General features: G+C 37.0%; 1 protein-coding gene across 1 annotated transcript; it reads left to right on the top strand.

Moving 5' to 3' along the window:
* Positions 1–4,815: 4,815 nt before the first annotated feature.
* LOC102493913 (olfactory receptor 7A10-like) lies at positions 4,816–5,766 on the top strand. Its single transcript, XM_006147149.1, has one exon. The coding sequence runs from the start codon at positions 4,816–4,818 to the stop codon at positions 5,764–5,766; it is 951 nt and encodes a 316-aa protein (XP_006147211.1).
* Positions 5,767–12,810: the final 7,044 nt, after the last annotated feature.

Here is a 12,810-nt window from a genome sequence, read left to right as displayed (position 1 = left end):
CATTGTTTCCGATGAGAGATCTGCTGTTAGCCTGATGGGATGTCCTTTGTAGGTAACTTGATGTTTTTCTCTTGCCAATCTTAGTATCTTGTCTTTGTCTGTGGTTTTGGTCAATTTGTCTGTAATGTGTCTTGGAGAAGATCTTGGGTTGATTCTATTTGGGGTCCTTTGTATTTCTTGAGACTGGATCTGTAAGTGCCTCTCTAGGTTTGCAAAGTTTTCTTGCAGGGTTTCATGGGATAGATTATCAATGCCCTTATGAGTCTCTTTGCCTTCTGGGATACCAATTATCTGGATGTTTGGACATTTGATGGTATCTTGCATTTCTCATACATTATTCTCATTTTTTTTGGCAAGTTTCTCAGTCTTTGTGGTAGATTTTTCTAGGCCAGAAATTTTCTCTTTTACATCTGAGATTTGATTTTCCGTATGATCTAGTCTGCTTTTAATACTTTCAAGGGAGATTTTTAATTCCTATATTATAGCCTTCATCTCTAACAAGTACATTTGATTCTTTTTTAAAGTGTGTAGTTTCTCTTTTAGATCTTGCAATAATTTCCTCACCTCCTGGAACTCATCAATTCCTTTCTCCTGCCTCTTTGAAGTTCATGGTCTCTCTTCTCTTCCATCTCTGTTAGATTCATCATTATAAATATTTTAAATTCTTTATCAGACATTTCCATGATTTCTATTGAACTGTCTATGGATGAAGAGGAGTTATTCTTTTCCCAGGGAGGAGAGGTATTTTCTTTCTTTCCAATATTTCTTGTGGCCTTGCGGTGATTTCTGTTCATCTGATGGGTGGTGTGTTTCATTTTAATTCTTGAAGTTCAATCTGAGTGTTCAGGAATGTGTAGAAGGTGATCTGGAATCTCTTTGCTGTTCCATTTTTATCCCTCTGTGCAGCAGATTCAGTGGATATTGATGAATATGTTAACCCTGATAGTATTTTGATGTTTGGCTATTGTTCCCTTAGATCTGTCTAGAAAAACAGTGAATGGATATTGAGGAGCAGAGTGATGAGGTAAAAGAAAAGGAAAAGGAAACAGAGAGAAAAAACAACAAAGAAGGAAAAAAACCCCCCAAAAATATTATTATTTTTTTAAAAAGCAAAAAATAGAAAACCATGTGGCGCAATCACTAGTTCTCAGGAGCATGGAGGAATCTTCTTCCAAAGGCCTGCCCCTTACTTCTCCTGAGTGGGAGAGGGAGAGTGGATTATTAGTGAGATAAAGGCAGGGCTGAAAGCTGAGAAAATACTTTACTTTAAATCATTTAAAAAAGGAATAATTACAAAAAAAGAGGACAGAGACAGAGGTAGAGAGAGAGACAGAGACAGAGAGAAGGATAGAGGGGCTCCCTACCACTTGGATTTGTGGGCTGGAGGCTGAATTATCAGTAGAAAATCTTCATGTCTCTTTTTCCCCTGAAATCACTAGTTCTCAGGAGCCATGGAGGAATCTTCTTCTCTATCTATGGTTTTTTTTTTTTTTTTTTTTTTTTTTTTTCTATCTATGGTTTTTTTTTTTTTTTAAATAAATGCCTTTTATTGTGTTGAGAAATGTCCCTTCTATGCCAATTTTGTTGAGAGTCTTAATCATAAAGAGATGTTGTATTTGATTAAATGCTTTTCTGTGTCAATTGATATGATTGTATGGTTTTCATCTTTCTTTCTGTTAATATGTTGTATTACATTTATGGTTTTGCATATGTTGAATTATTCTTGCATCCTTGAATAAAGTCAGCCTGGTCATGGAGTATAATCTTTTTAATGTGTAATTTTATATGACTTGTTAGTATTTTGTTGAGAATTTTTGCAACTATTCATCAAAGATATTGTTCTGTAGTTTGTATTTTGTCATATCCTTGTTTGTTTTGGTGATGAGGTTGATGGAGGCTTCATATTTGGAAGGGTTCTGCCCTTTTTGATCTTTAGAAGTAGCTTAAGTAGAATGGGAGATAGCTCTTCTTTAAAGGTTTTGTAGAATTCAGAAGTGAAATCATCGAGACCTGGGCTCTTCTTTATATACCACTGATTTGATTTCATTGTTATTGGTTTACTCAGGCTTTCTATGTCTTCTTGATTCGTCTCGGTAGCTTATGTATCCAGAAGCTTGTCCATCTCATTCTGGTTGTTCTTGTTTTTTGGTAGATAGTCACTCACAATTTTTTCAAATGATCTTTTGTATTTCTGTTATATCTGTTGTAATATTTTCTATTTAATTGCAAATTTGATTTATCTGGTTCCTTCCTCTTTTCTTCTTAATTAGTCTAGCTAACAGTGTGTCAATTTTATCAAAGAATCAGCTTTTGGTTTCATTTATTGTCTGTATAGATCATTTATGCTCTAGTTTATTTATTTCTGCTCAAATCTCTGTTATTTCTTTTTCCCTGGCATTTATTTTTGTTTGTTTTTTCAGTTCCCTGAGGTGTGTTGTATATTTGCCACCCCCTGGCATTTTTTGTTTGTTTGTTTGTCTGTTTTTCCAGTTCCCTGAGGTGTGTTGTATATTTGCCACATTTCCATGTTTTTCTTATGTACACTAATTGCTACAAACTTTTCTCTTATGATTGCTTTCCTTGTGTCATGGGAAACTCATGTACTCATTATTATTAATTTCAATGAATCTTTTGAGTTCAGTCTTAGTTTTTTCAGTGGTTTTAAAGTCATTCAGGAGTAGATTGTTGAGTTTCCATGTTTGTGTATTTTGAAGAATCTTTTCTGAAATTAATTTCAAATTTAATTCCATAGTGCTAAGAGAAGATGCTGGCTATAGCTTCTATGCTTTTGACTCTGTAAAGACTTGTTATGTTCCCTATTATGTAATCAGTCTTCAAAACGTTTCCATATAGGGAATATGTGTTTTGTGTTTGTTGGGTGGAAAGTTCTATAGATGTCTACCAAATCCATTTCCTTTGTGGTGTCATTGAGATCCTGCATCTCTGCTTATTTTTTGTCTAGATAATCTGTCCAAAAAAGATAGCTGGGTGTTGAAATTCCCAATGATTAGTGTGTTGCAGTCTATCTCACCTTGTAGCTCTGCTGGTCTTTCCTTCATGTATTTGGGTCCTCCTGATTTGGGAGTCTAGATATTTATAAGTGTTACATTTTTTTGGTGAATGAACCATTTTAGTTCTACTCCTTCTTTGTCTCTTTTTACAACTTTTGTCTTAAAGCTTATTTTGTCTGATATTACCACCCCAGCCTTTTTTGTTTTCTATTGGCATAAAATATCTTTTCCATCCCTCCAATTTTAGTCTATGTTTGTCTTTATCCATGAGGTGCATTTCCTGTACGCAGCAAATTGAAGTTTTTTTTTTTTAATCCATTTAGCCAGTCTGTGTCTTTCCATAGGAGTATTTAATACATTAACATTCTATGTTGTTATTGATATTTGAGCACTTGTCGCTGTTATTTTGTTAGCCATTTTATTGGTTGGTTTTTGTTTTCTTATTTCTGTCTGTTCCTATTTAGTTTTCTTGATGTAGTACTCCCTTTATTACTTCTTGATGAACTGGTCTGTTTTTGGTGAATTCTTTCAACTTTTATTTGTCTGAGAATGAATTTATTTGTTTCTCCCATTTAAAGGACAATCTTGTCAGGTATAGTATTCTTGGTTGAAATAATTTTTCTTTTAATATTTTGAATATGCCTTTTTATTTTTTCTTGCCTGCTTGGTTTTGGTTGAGAGTTCTGATATTAGCCTAATAAGATAAACTTTCCAAGTAATTTAACATTTCTCTCTTGTCATTTTTACAATCTTGCTTTTGTCTGTGATATTTACCAATCTAAGATTTGTGGTGGATATCCTCATTTTAAAATAAAAAAATTTTTTTTTGGTGAGTTTATCTAAGTCAAAGGTTTCTTCTTCCAACTCAGAGAGTCTGTCTTATGCATGGTACAATCTGCTATTAATACTTTTGAGGGAGATTTAATTTCATGTAATACCGTCTTCATCTCTAGAAGTGTTGATTGGTTCTTTTTTATTGTGTTTACCTCCTTCAATTTTTGAAAAGATTGTCTCATTCCTGTCACCATGAATATTCTGAATTCTTTTTCTTACATTCCTGTGAGTTCTTTTATATTGTTTATGATTGAAGAAGACGTGCTGTGTTTCACTGAGGGAGAGTTTTTTTCATATTTTTTGCGACTCTGTTCTTGTTTCTAGTCATTGAATGAATTATATACTTTTTTTCTACTTTTCTGGTGTTGATTCTAAAGTGTCAGGAGGGAGGAAAATCCTCTACTTCTCAGACATGTTCTTGGTAGAGTACCTTGTCTCCTTATCAGAGAAGTGTGTATATAGCTGATTATTTTTTACATCTCTTTGAGATATAATTGATATACAAGAAACTACACATTAATGTGTATATCTGAAGAGTGTATGTATTATGGAACAGACATGATATTATCACCACAATTAAAATGAGAGGAACTAGTATTTATTTATCTGCTTCTATTCTTTTTCCATCTTTGCAACACTGAAATTTTTGTCTTTCAGTACCCTATAGTCATTACTTATGCAGTGTCTGGAACATGTGAATTACTCAAATGCAAGAAATAATTTCTTACTAAAACTCTAGAATACCTGAATCTTGAGGGCCAGTCACAGAATGGGAAAGAAATCCTAATCAGCAATAGCAATAGGGAAGCCCTATCCATAAACAAATGATAGAAATGAATTTCTTGACTATAATTTATAAATTATGGAATTTTAACTATATCTGAAATGCATATTGATTTGAAAATTGCTCTCCTTTTAAAGTGTTTTGTTCTATTTTATTTTGTTTCCCTTTCCTAGTCACACTCACCACATGGAATCAGAGAACAATGCAACAATTTTAGAATTTATTCTTCTGGGATTTTCAGAGGAGCCAGAATTGCAGCCCTTCATATTTGGGATTTTCCTCTCCATGTATCTGATCACTGCATGTGGAAATCTGCTCATCATCCTGGCCACCATCTCAGACTCCCGTCTGCACATGCCCATGTATTTCTTCCTCTCCAACTTGTCCTTTGTAGACATCTGTTTCACCTCCACCATCGTTCCAAAGATGCTAGTAAATATACACACACAGAGAAAACCCATAACCTCTAAAGGCTGCATCACCCAGATGTATTTTTTTCTACTCTTTGTAGGATTGGACAACTTCCTCCTTAGCGTGATGGCCTATGATCGGTTTGTGGCCATCTGTCACCCCTTGCACTATATAGCCATCATGAACCCTTGGCTATGTGGAAAGCTGGTTCTGGCATCCGGGATCATGAGTGCCCTTTATTCCTTGTTACATAGCTTAATGGTATTGAAGTTGTCATTTTGTACACACCTGGAAATCCCCCACTTTTTCTGTGACCTTAATCAAGTGGTCCATCTTGCCTGTTCAGACACCTTTCTGAATGATATGGTTATATATTTTGGAACTGTGCTGATAGCTGGAGGTCCTCTTACTGGTATCATTTATTCTTATTCTAAGATAGTTTTCTCCATATATAGAATCTCATCAACTCAAGGGAGGTATAAAGCATTTTCCACCTGTGCCTCTCACCTCTCAGTTGTGTCCTTATTTTATGGTACTGGTTTTAGTGTGTACCTTAGTGCTGGTGCTGCCCACAGCTCACACTCAAATGCAACAGCTTCTGTGATGTACACTGTGGTCACCCCCATGCTAAACCCCTTCATCTATAGTCTGAGGAATAAGGATATAAAGAGAGCTTTGAAAAGATTCTTTGCAGGGAAAATTAGAAAAGGGCAACTAACTCTATGACCTAAAAAGTGCCCACGATTGCATGGCTCAAAACCTCAGAGACAAAAAAGTTTGATTTTTTTTTTTTTTTTTTTTGCTCTCCAGAGAAAGAAAGCTAGAGATGGAGAGGAGAAATGACCCTTTTGAGGGGGCTGTTAATTCCACAATTCTTTCTCTTCCATTTCTCCCTTTTCTCTGGACTTTGGGAATCCTTGCAGATGTATCTGGCATGTTTTTCAAGCTGCTAGATCTAGGATTCAAACTCTGTACTCAGCCATATGTGATCTGGCTGCCTCAACTACCAGGTCACAGAGCCAACCCCAAATTATGATTATTTAATAATCTTGTGGAAATAAAACTTCATGGTTCTATTTATTGTCTGTAGTACCCATTACTTTGATTGCAATCTCTACAGAATTTAAGTAACCCCTTCACTAAGGTGTCTGCTGTGGTCTTTGATACCCAACAGTTTGTCCTTCAGTCATTTTCTTTCTTTTCCAAAGTTATTCTCAACCTTGCATCAGAATCATTTATATATCCCTTGGGAACCAGCAGTTAGCGTAATGGCTATGTCGCTGGACTCCCATGTAGTCGACCGCGGTTCGCGTCTTGAACCCGGTGGCTTAAAACTCACACCGGGCGCGTGTGTGTGCATGCCCAAGATCCTGAGAGGAGCATGGAGGAGAGGGGATTGCAGCGTGACCATCCCCTGTGGGGGGTGATTTATCGCTTTCTGTCTCTATGTCTCTCTCTGTCTGTCTGGCGAGCACACGTGCCCTATAGTGCAAATCTCTCCAAAAAGAAAAAAAAAAGAATCATTTATATATCCCCATTTATTTCATGGGACAACATGGAATTTTAAGTATAATTTCTTCTCAAATGACACAGATTATCCCAAGTAATTTTGTTTGTTGCTTTACTAAAAAAAGTAGTAACAAGTACTATGTCTATGGAAAATATTATACTTGGCAGCCAAACCATTCTCTGTTTTAGAAGAGGGAAATCTGACAGCAGTGTTTCACTTTTTTTGTCAGTTCTTCATCATATATTAGTCGTTTAACTGCTCTTCTTGGTAATGTGAAGTTTTGTATGTTGGTATGTTCATAACTGGTCATTTTTTTTTTCTTGGAGAGGTTTTCGCTATAGGGCACGTGCCCTCGCCAGCCAGCCAGACAGAGACAGAGAGACAGAAAGCAAGAAATCACCCCCCAAGGGGGATGGCCACACCACAATCCCTCCTCCTCCGTTCTCCTCTCAGGATCTTGGGCACGCACGCACACGCGCCCGGTGTGTTTTAAGCCACTGGGTCCAGGATGCGAACTGCGGTCAACTACATGGGAGTCCAGCGACATAGCCATTACGCTAACTGCTGGTCTCAATAACTGGTCATTTTTGGGGAGTCATTTTTAAGATTCTGTTTCTGCGTTAGCTCTGTGTTTACAGTATCTACTTTAGTCACTGGCTATACTGGCCCCAGCAATTTTGATTGCACTTTTTTTCCTAAGCAGATATTGTTGTACTCTATAAAATATTTTTAAATGTTAATATTGTATTCATGATAAATAAAGATCAGGAACTGGGAAGGCAGGGAGGCAGATATGACTCTAAATGGAAACTTCCAATTCTTACACTAATGGAACTGTTGTATATTTTGACTGCTATCAATGTTCATCTCCTGGTTGTGATATTGTACAGTGATTTTGCAACATGTTATCATTGGCAAATGGAATAAATGACACATGGATATCCCTGTATTATTTCCTACAAATACATATTAATCTACAACTGTCCAAGTTAAAAGTTTAATTAGACATTAATAAAGAAGGTTTAAAAATACATAAAAACATTTTCTTTATGGTTGAAAATTTGACATCTTTTCTTTTTATCCTTGAACTCATATTTCCTTTGCACTCTTCCCGGTGCTAGAAATTGGTAAGATCTTGATGGACTTCCACTCAAAGTTCATCTCTGACTCAGTTCATGTCTTAACTGTCTGAGCCCCAGTGTGCAAGTGTAGAATGAATCTGCTAATACTACGACCTTATAGAATGGAAATGTCCGGACCAGCAGTTAGCGTAATGGTTATGTCACTGGACTCCCACGTAGTCGTCTGTGGTTCACATCCTGGACCTGGTGGCTTAAAAGTCATGCTGGGCGCATGTGTGGGCGTTCCCAAGATCCTGAGAGGAGAATGGAGGAGAAGGGATTGAGGCATGGCCATCCCCCTGGGGAGTGATTTCTCTCTTTCTGTCTCTCTGTCTCTCTCTGTCTGGCAAGCACACGTGCCCTATAGCAAAAACCTCTCCAAAAAAAAAAAAAAGAATGGAAATGTCAAAAAATTAAACGAGAAAAATTATATAATATCTTATACTATTTAACAGTGCATAAAAATTACAATTATCGAGGGACCAGCAGTTAGTGCAATGGCTATGTCACTGGACTCCCACATAGTCGACATAGTTCGCATCCTGGACCCGGTGGATTAAAACTCACGCCTGGCACGTGTGCGTGCATGCACAAGATCCCGAGAGGAGAATGGAGGAGAAGGGATTGCGGCGTGACCATCCCCCCTGGGGGGTGATTTCTCACTTTTGATCTCTCTATCTCTCTCTGTCTGTCTGGCGAGCGCATGTGCCCTATAGTGAAAACCTCTCCAAAAAAATTACAATTATCAAATGTTGTATAAAGAAGAGGCTAAATGACCATTCTTAATTTGTATTACAAGCATAAAATTCCTACATGTGCATCAAAAGTCTTATGAACCAAAGGATTATACTAAATACACGTGGTTTATAGCACGTGACAATAATTGTCTCTCTTGTTGAAGAGGGAATACTAATTTTGTGAACTTATCTTCAGCTGCCAATAGTTTGAAAAGCCAATGAACTAACAAAAATAGACTCCTTAGTCTTAGGTTATGAAGAAAATGTTAATTTCGGATTGGCAACAGGCACTGAGTTTAGACCTCTGGAGGCAGGAAAGTCCACAGAGAATAAATAAAGAATGGATTCACCTGACTTCTTTTCTTTTCTTTTTTTTTTTTTTTTTTGAGAGATTTTCGCTATAGGGCACGTGTGCTTGCCAGACAGACAGAGACAGAGAGACAGAAAGTGAGAAATCAACCCCCAGGGGGGATGGTCATGCCGCAATCCCTTCTCCTCCATTCTCCTCTCAGGATCTTGGGCACGCACGCACATGCGCCCGGCGTGAGTTTTAAGCCACCGGGTCTGGGATGTGAACCACAGTCGACTACGTGGGAGTCCAGTGACATAGCCATTACACTAACTGCTGGTTCCCATGGATTCACCTGACTTCTAACCTGACCTTTTGAGAATAATCAGCAGGGAAAATATTTTTGATGAGATTAATACATGAATATAATGCATTTATACTGGGAAAATTTATTTTGTATGTTGTAAAGATATACAGTGATTTTATGTAAAAAAATTACATCACTACCCTCCCTCCTTCCCCAAAATCTTTAATTATTATCTAATATGAATTTATGAAGAGCTAGACTATTTGAGTCATCCTCTACCTAGCATTTTCTTTTGGGGGGCGGATAAAATCACAGAAAGGCAAGGCTAGCAGGTGGCATGGCAGTTTAGGTGCTTAACTCCCACATGGTCAAGCATGTTTCATCCAGGTTGTTGGCTTGAAAATCACACTGGGCATGTGTGCATGCATGCCCAAAATCTCAGGAGGAGAATGGGGAAGAGAAGAGATTGTGGCATGGCTATTCCCCACTGAGTGAGGGTGATTTCTCACTTCCCTCTCAACTGTTTTTTTGCCTTTCTCCTCTCTGGTAAGCTCACAAGCCTTATGGCAAAAACCTTAAAAAATCACAGAATGGTAATTAAAATAATTGAGGGATTTCTCATCAATAAAATAAGTGCTTTGTCTATTTGCAATAAATCAGAAAATTTAATGTCATTTAAATATCATAATTAAATATTTATTTTGATATCAAAATTAAATATTCATTATTTAAAAATATAATTTCTATTTTAAAAATTAAAATAAAAAATATATATTCCTTTCTTTCAAGACCAGTGTCCCTACAGGAACCAGGCACTAAGGGGCTGGAGTAACAAGAAGGATATGTGTCTAATGAGCAGATATAGGGAGCTGCGAATTTCTCTTCTGTTGTTGTCTCTCAGGATGTACAAATTCAGGTTGAATGGAACATGTTTGATTCTTTGGTAGTCCTATGTCTGACTAGGATATCAACACGTTTCCTCCCTACTCTACTTTTGGGGGATAGAGCTCCAGTCTCTATCTTCCACTACCCAGGGAGGAATTTGCACTTCCACAGGAAGACCTTTCTCTCAGACCCCATGCAGGTGAGTTTGAGAGCCTAGAAGGAAAGGTTTAGAGAATATAAAATCCTGCTTTTACCCAAGGTCACTTGAGAGCCAAAGCAGTTCAGCACAAGCCAAGAGATAGATGTGTTTGGAGGTTTTGATGGGCTAATTTATGTATAATTAATCTATTTGTTAAAAACAGGTGTGTCTGTTAGACTGAGTAATGCAAATATTTATTGTTGACAATTAAATAAAAGGAATTAGAATTAGGTGAAATTGAAGAAGAAATGAGAGACAAAAAAGGTTCTAGTAAAATGAAAACACCTGCATAAAGTTTTTTAGTTAAAGCAGCAGGAATTTTTTTTTACTGTCAATGAATGTGCAATAAATTTAGCCTTTTAATTTTAACTTTAAAGATGGGTGCATTATTACTTGCTTCTGTATTTATTAGAAAGATCCAGAAAAATGTATTTCTTGTAAACATTACTTTAATGTCAGCATCCACCTTTGGAGGTTGGTCCTGTGAAGGAAAAATGTTAGAGGAAAGAAAGAAGATGCAGAAGCAGAGATGCAGGTGAACACAGACAAGCTGTACTGCTCAGTCATCTGAGCTCTTTATTTATACATTTTTCCAGGCACAGTGAACTGTTTGCAAGCTTTCAAGGATGCAGTTGAAGTTCTACACTTAGAGATAAGGGCTTTAAAATAAATAAGTAAATAAATAAATAAATAAATTAAAAAAAAGAGAGATAAGGACTTTAGTGTAGACGTTTTTCGACTTTGCTATTATCATGTGTGTTCCTGTTGTGTGTCACAGGTCAAGCTAGAACAGGCATCACATGACCTAGCCAGGTCAAGATGTTTCCTGTTCCCCGCAGATTTTTCCAAGGAGCCTCTGGCATCTAAGGCATGTGTCAGCCAGCTCAAGTGAGTAATTAACAAGGCATGCAGATAACTGCTTCATACTGCCAGGCTGTGTACCCTCACACCTTAAAACAGTAGTTCATGAAACGTACCTTTCACAGCATCTTCTTTCATGTTGCCTACTCCCAGAAAAAAGACCCAAAAAAATCAAACCAAAATATTATTTGATATGTGAAAATAATTTTTTCTTGTAAATATTTCCTTTCTGGTGAGACTGAAGGTGTTTATGAATCAGCTAACCTTTTACTTTCTTTATTAAAAAAAGTCTATGCACCTTCTTTGCTTTTAAGTTTTAGGTCTGAGTATCTTAATTCTTTTAATTGTATTTTCCTTTTTTATTTACTTTTTTTCTCATTGGATTTTAGTTTATATATATATATATATATTTATTTATTTAGAGAGATTTTTGATATAGGGGGTGCATGTGCTTGCTGGAGAGTCAGAGAGAGATGGAACTATAGAAAGTGAGAAATCACCTCCCAGGGAAGATGGCCAATCCTTTCTCCTCTATTCATTGGAATTATGGGCATGCACTCACATGCACTTGGTGTGTTTCAAGCAGCTAGGTCCAGGATTCAAACTGCATTTAGCCATTTGAGAGTCCAGAGATGTAACACCTATGCCATCTGCTTGTCTCTGTATTTATTTTTTATTTACATTTAGTACATCTTTATAGTATACAATATGTTTATTCCCAGCATGAATACAGAGTATATTCCATATACATTATTGCCACATACAATATCATCAGCAGACAACTTTTTGATTTTGTTTCTATTAAATGTGTTGATTGCCTTTTTCCCCCCTAATTCACTCCCTCTCATTCCCTATTATTCACCCCCAATATACCCAAACAATACTGTCACTAGTATCTACAATTGCTCTCCCTGATATTATACCTTGCAATCATTCAGCTTCTGCTATAGAGCACAGATATTTGGTATATATTGAGCAGGGACATACATCTGTTTTTCATAGTTTGGCTTTCTTAGAATTAAATCTTTCAGCAGAAGAAGCCACGGGCCTTCAGGACAAGATTCCACATGGCTACAGGGAACTAGATTTTTTGCGCGGCGTGCGCATGGTTTTCTATTTTGTGATTTTTTTTTTTTAAAGAGGCCCAGTTTTTCTCTGGCCCTTAGCTCCACCTTCTTTCTTGTTAATTTTCGCTCTGCTCCTCCCATCCAGGCAGAAGAAGCCATGGGCCTTCAGGACAAGATTCCACATGGCTACAGGGAACTAGATTTTTTGCGCGGCGTGCGCATGGTTTTCTATTTTGTGATTTTTTTTTTTTAAAGAGGCCCAGTTTTTCTCTGGCCCTTAGCTCCACCTTCTTTCTTGTTAATTTTCGCTCTGCTCCTCCCATCCAGGCAGAAGAAGCCATGGGCCTTCAGGACAAGATTCCACATGGCTACAGGGAACTAGATTTTTTGCGCGGCGTGCGCATGGTTTTCTATTTTGTGATTTTTTTTTTTTAAAGAGGCCCAGTTTTTCTCTGGCCCTTAGCTCCACCTTCTTTCTTGTTAATTTTCGCTCTGCTCCTCCCATCCAGGCAGAAGAAGCCATGGGCCTTCAGGACAAGATTCCACATGGCTACAGTGAACTAGATTTTTAACGGAATGAAGATTTTCTCCTAATAATTCAGCCTCCAACAAACGAGCTAGCAGCAGAAGACAAGGTTCCCCATGGCTACAGTGAACTAGATTTTTTGCGCGGCGTGCGCATGGTTTTCTATTTTGTGATTTTTTTTTTTAAAAAAAGAACCGTAATTACAAATTTTTAATTTTTTAAATTTTTTTGTCTTTTTTTCTCTTTTTGTTGTTTTTCTCTGTCTCGT

This window comes from Tupaia chinensis, unplaced genomic scaffold (assembly GCF_000334495.1).
Source record: "Tupaia chinensis unplaced genomic scaffold, TupChi_1.0 Scaffold000201_1, whole genome shotgun sequence".
Lineage (NCBI taxonomy): Eukaryota > Metazoa > Chordata > Mammalia > Scandentia > Tupaiidae > Tupaia > Tupaia belangeri.
This window is presented reverse-complemented; position numbering and strand designations above follow the sequence as displayed.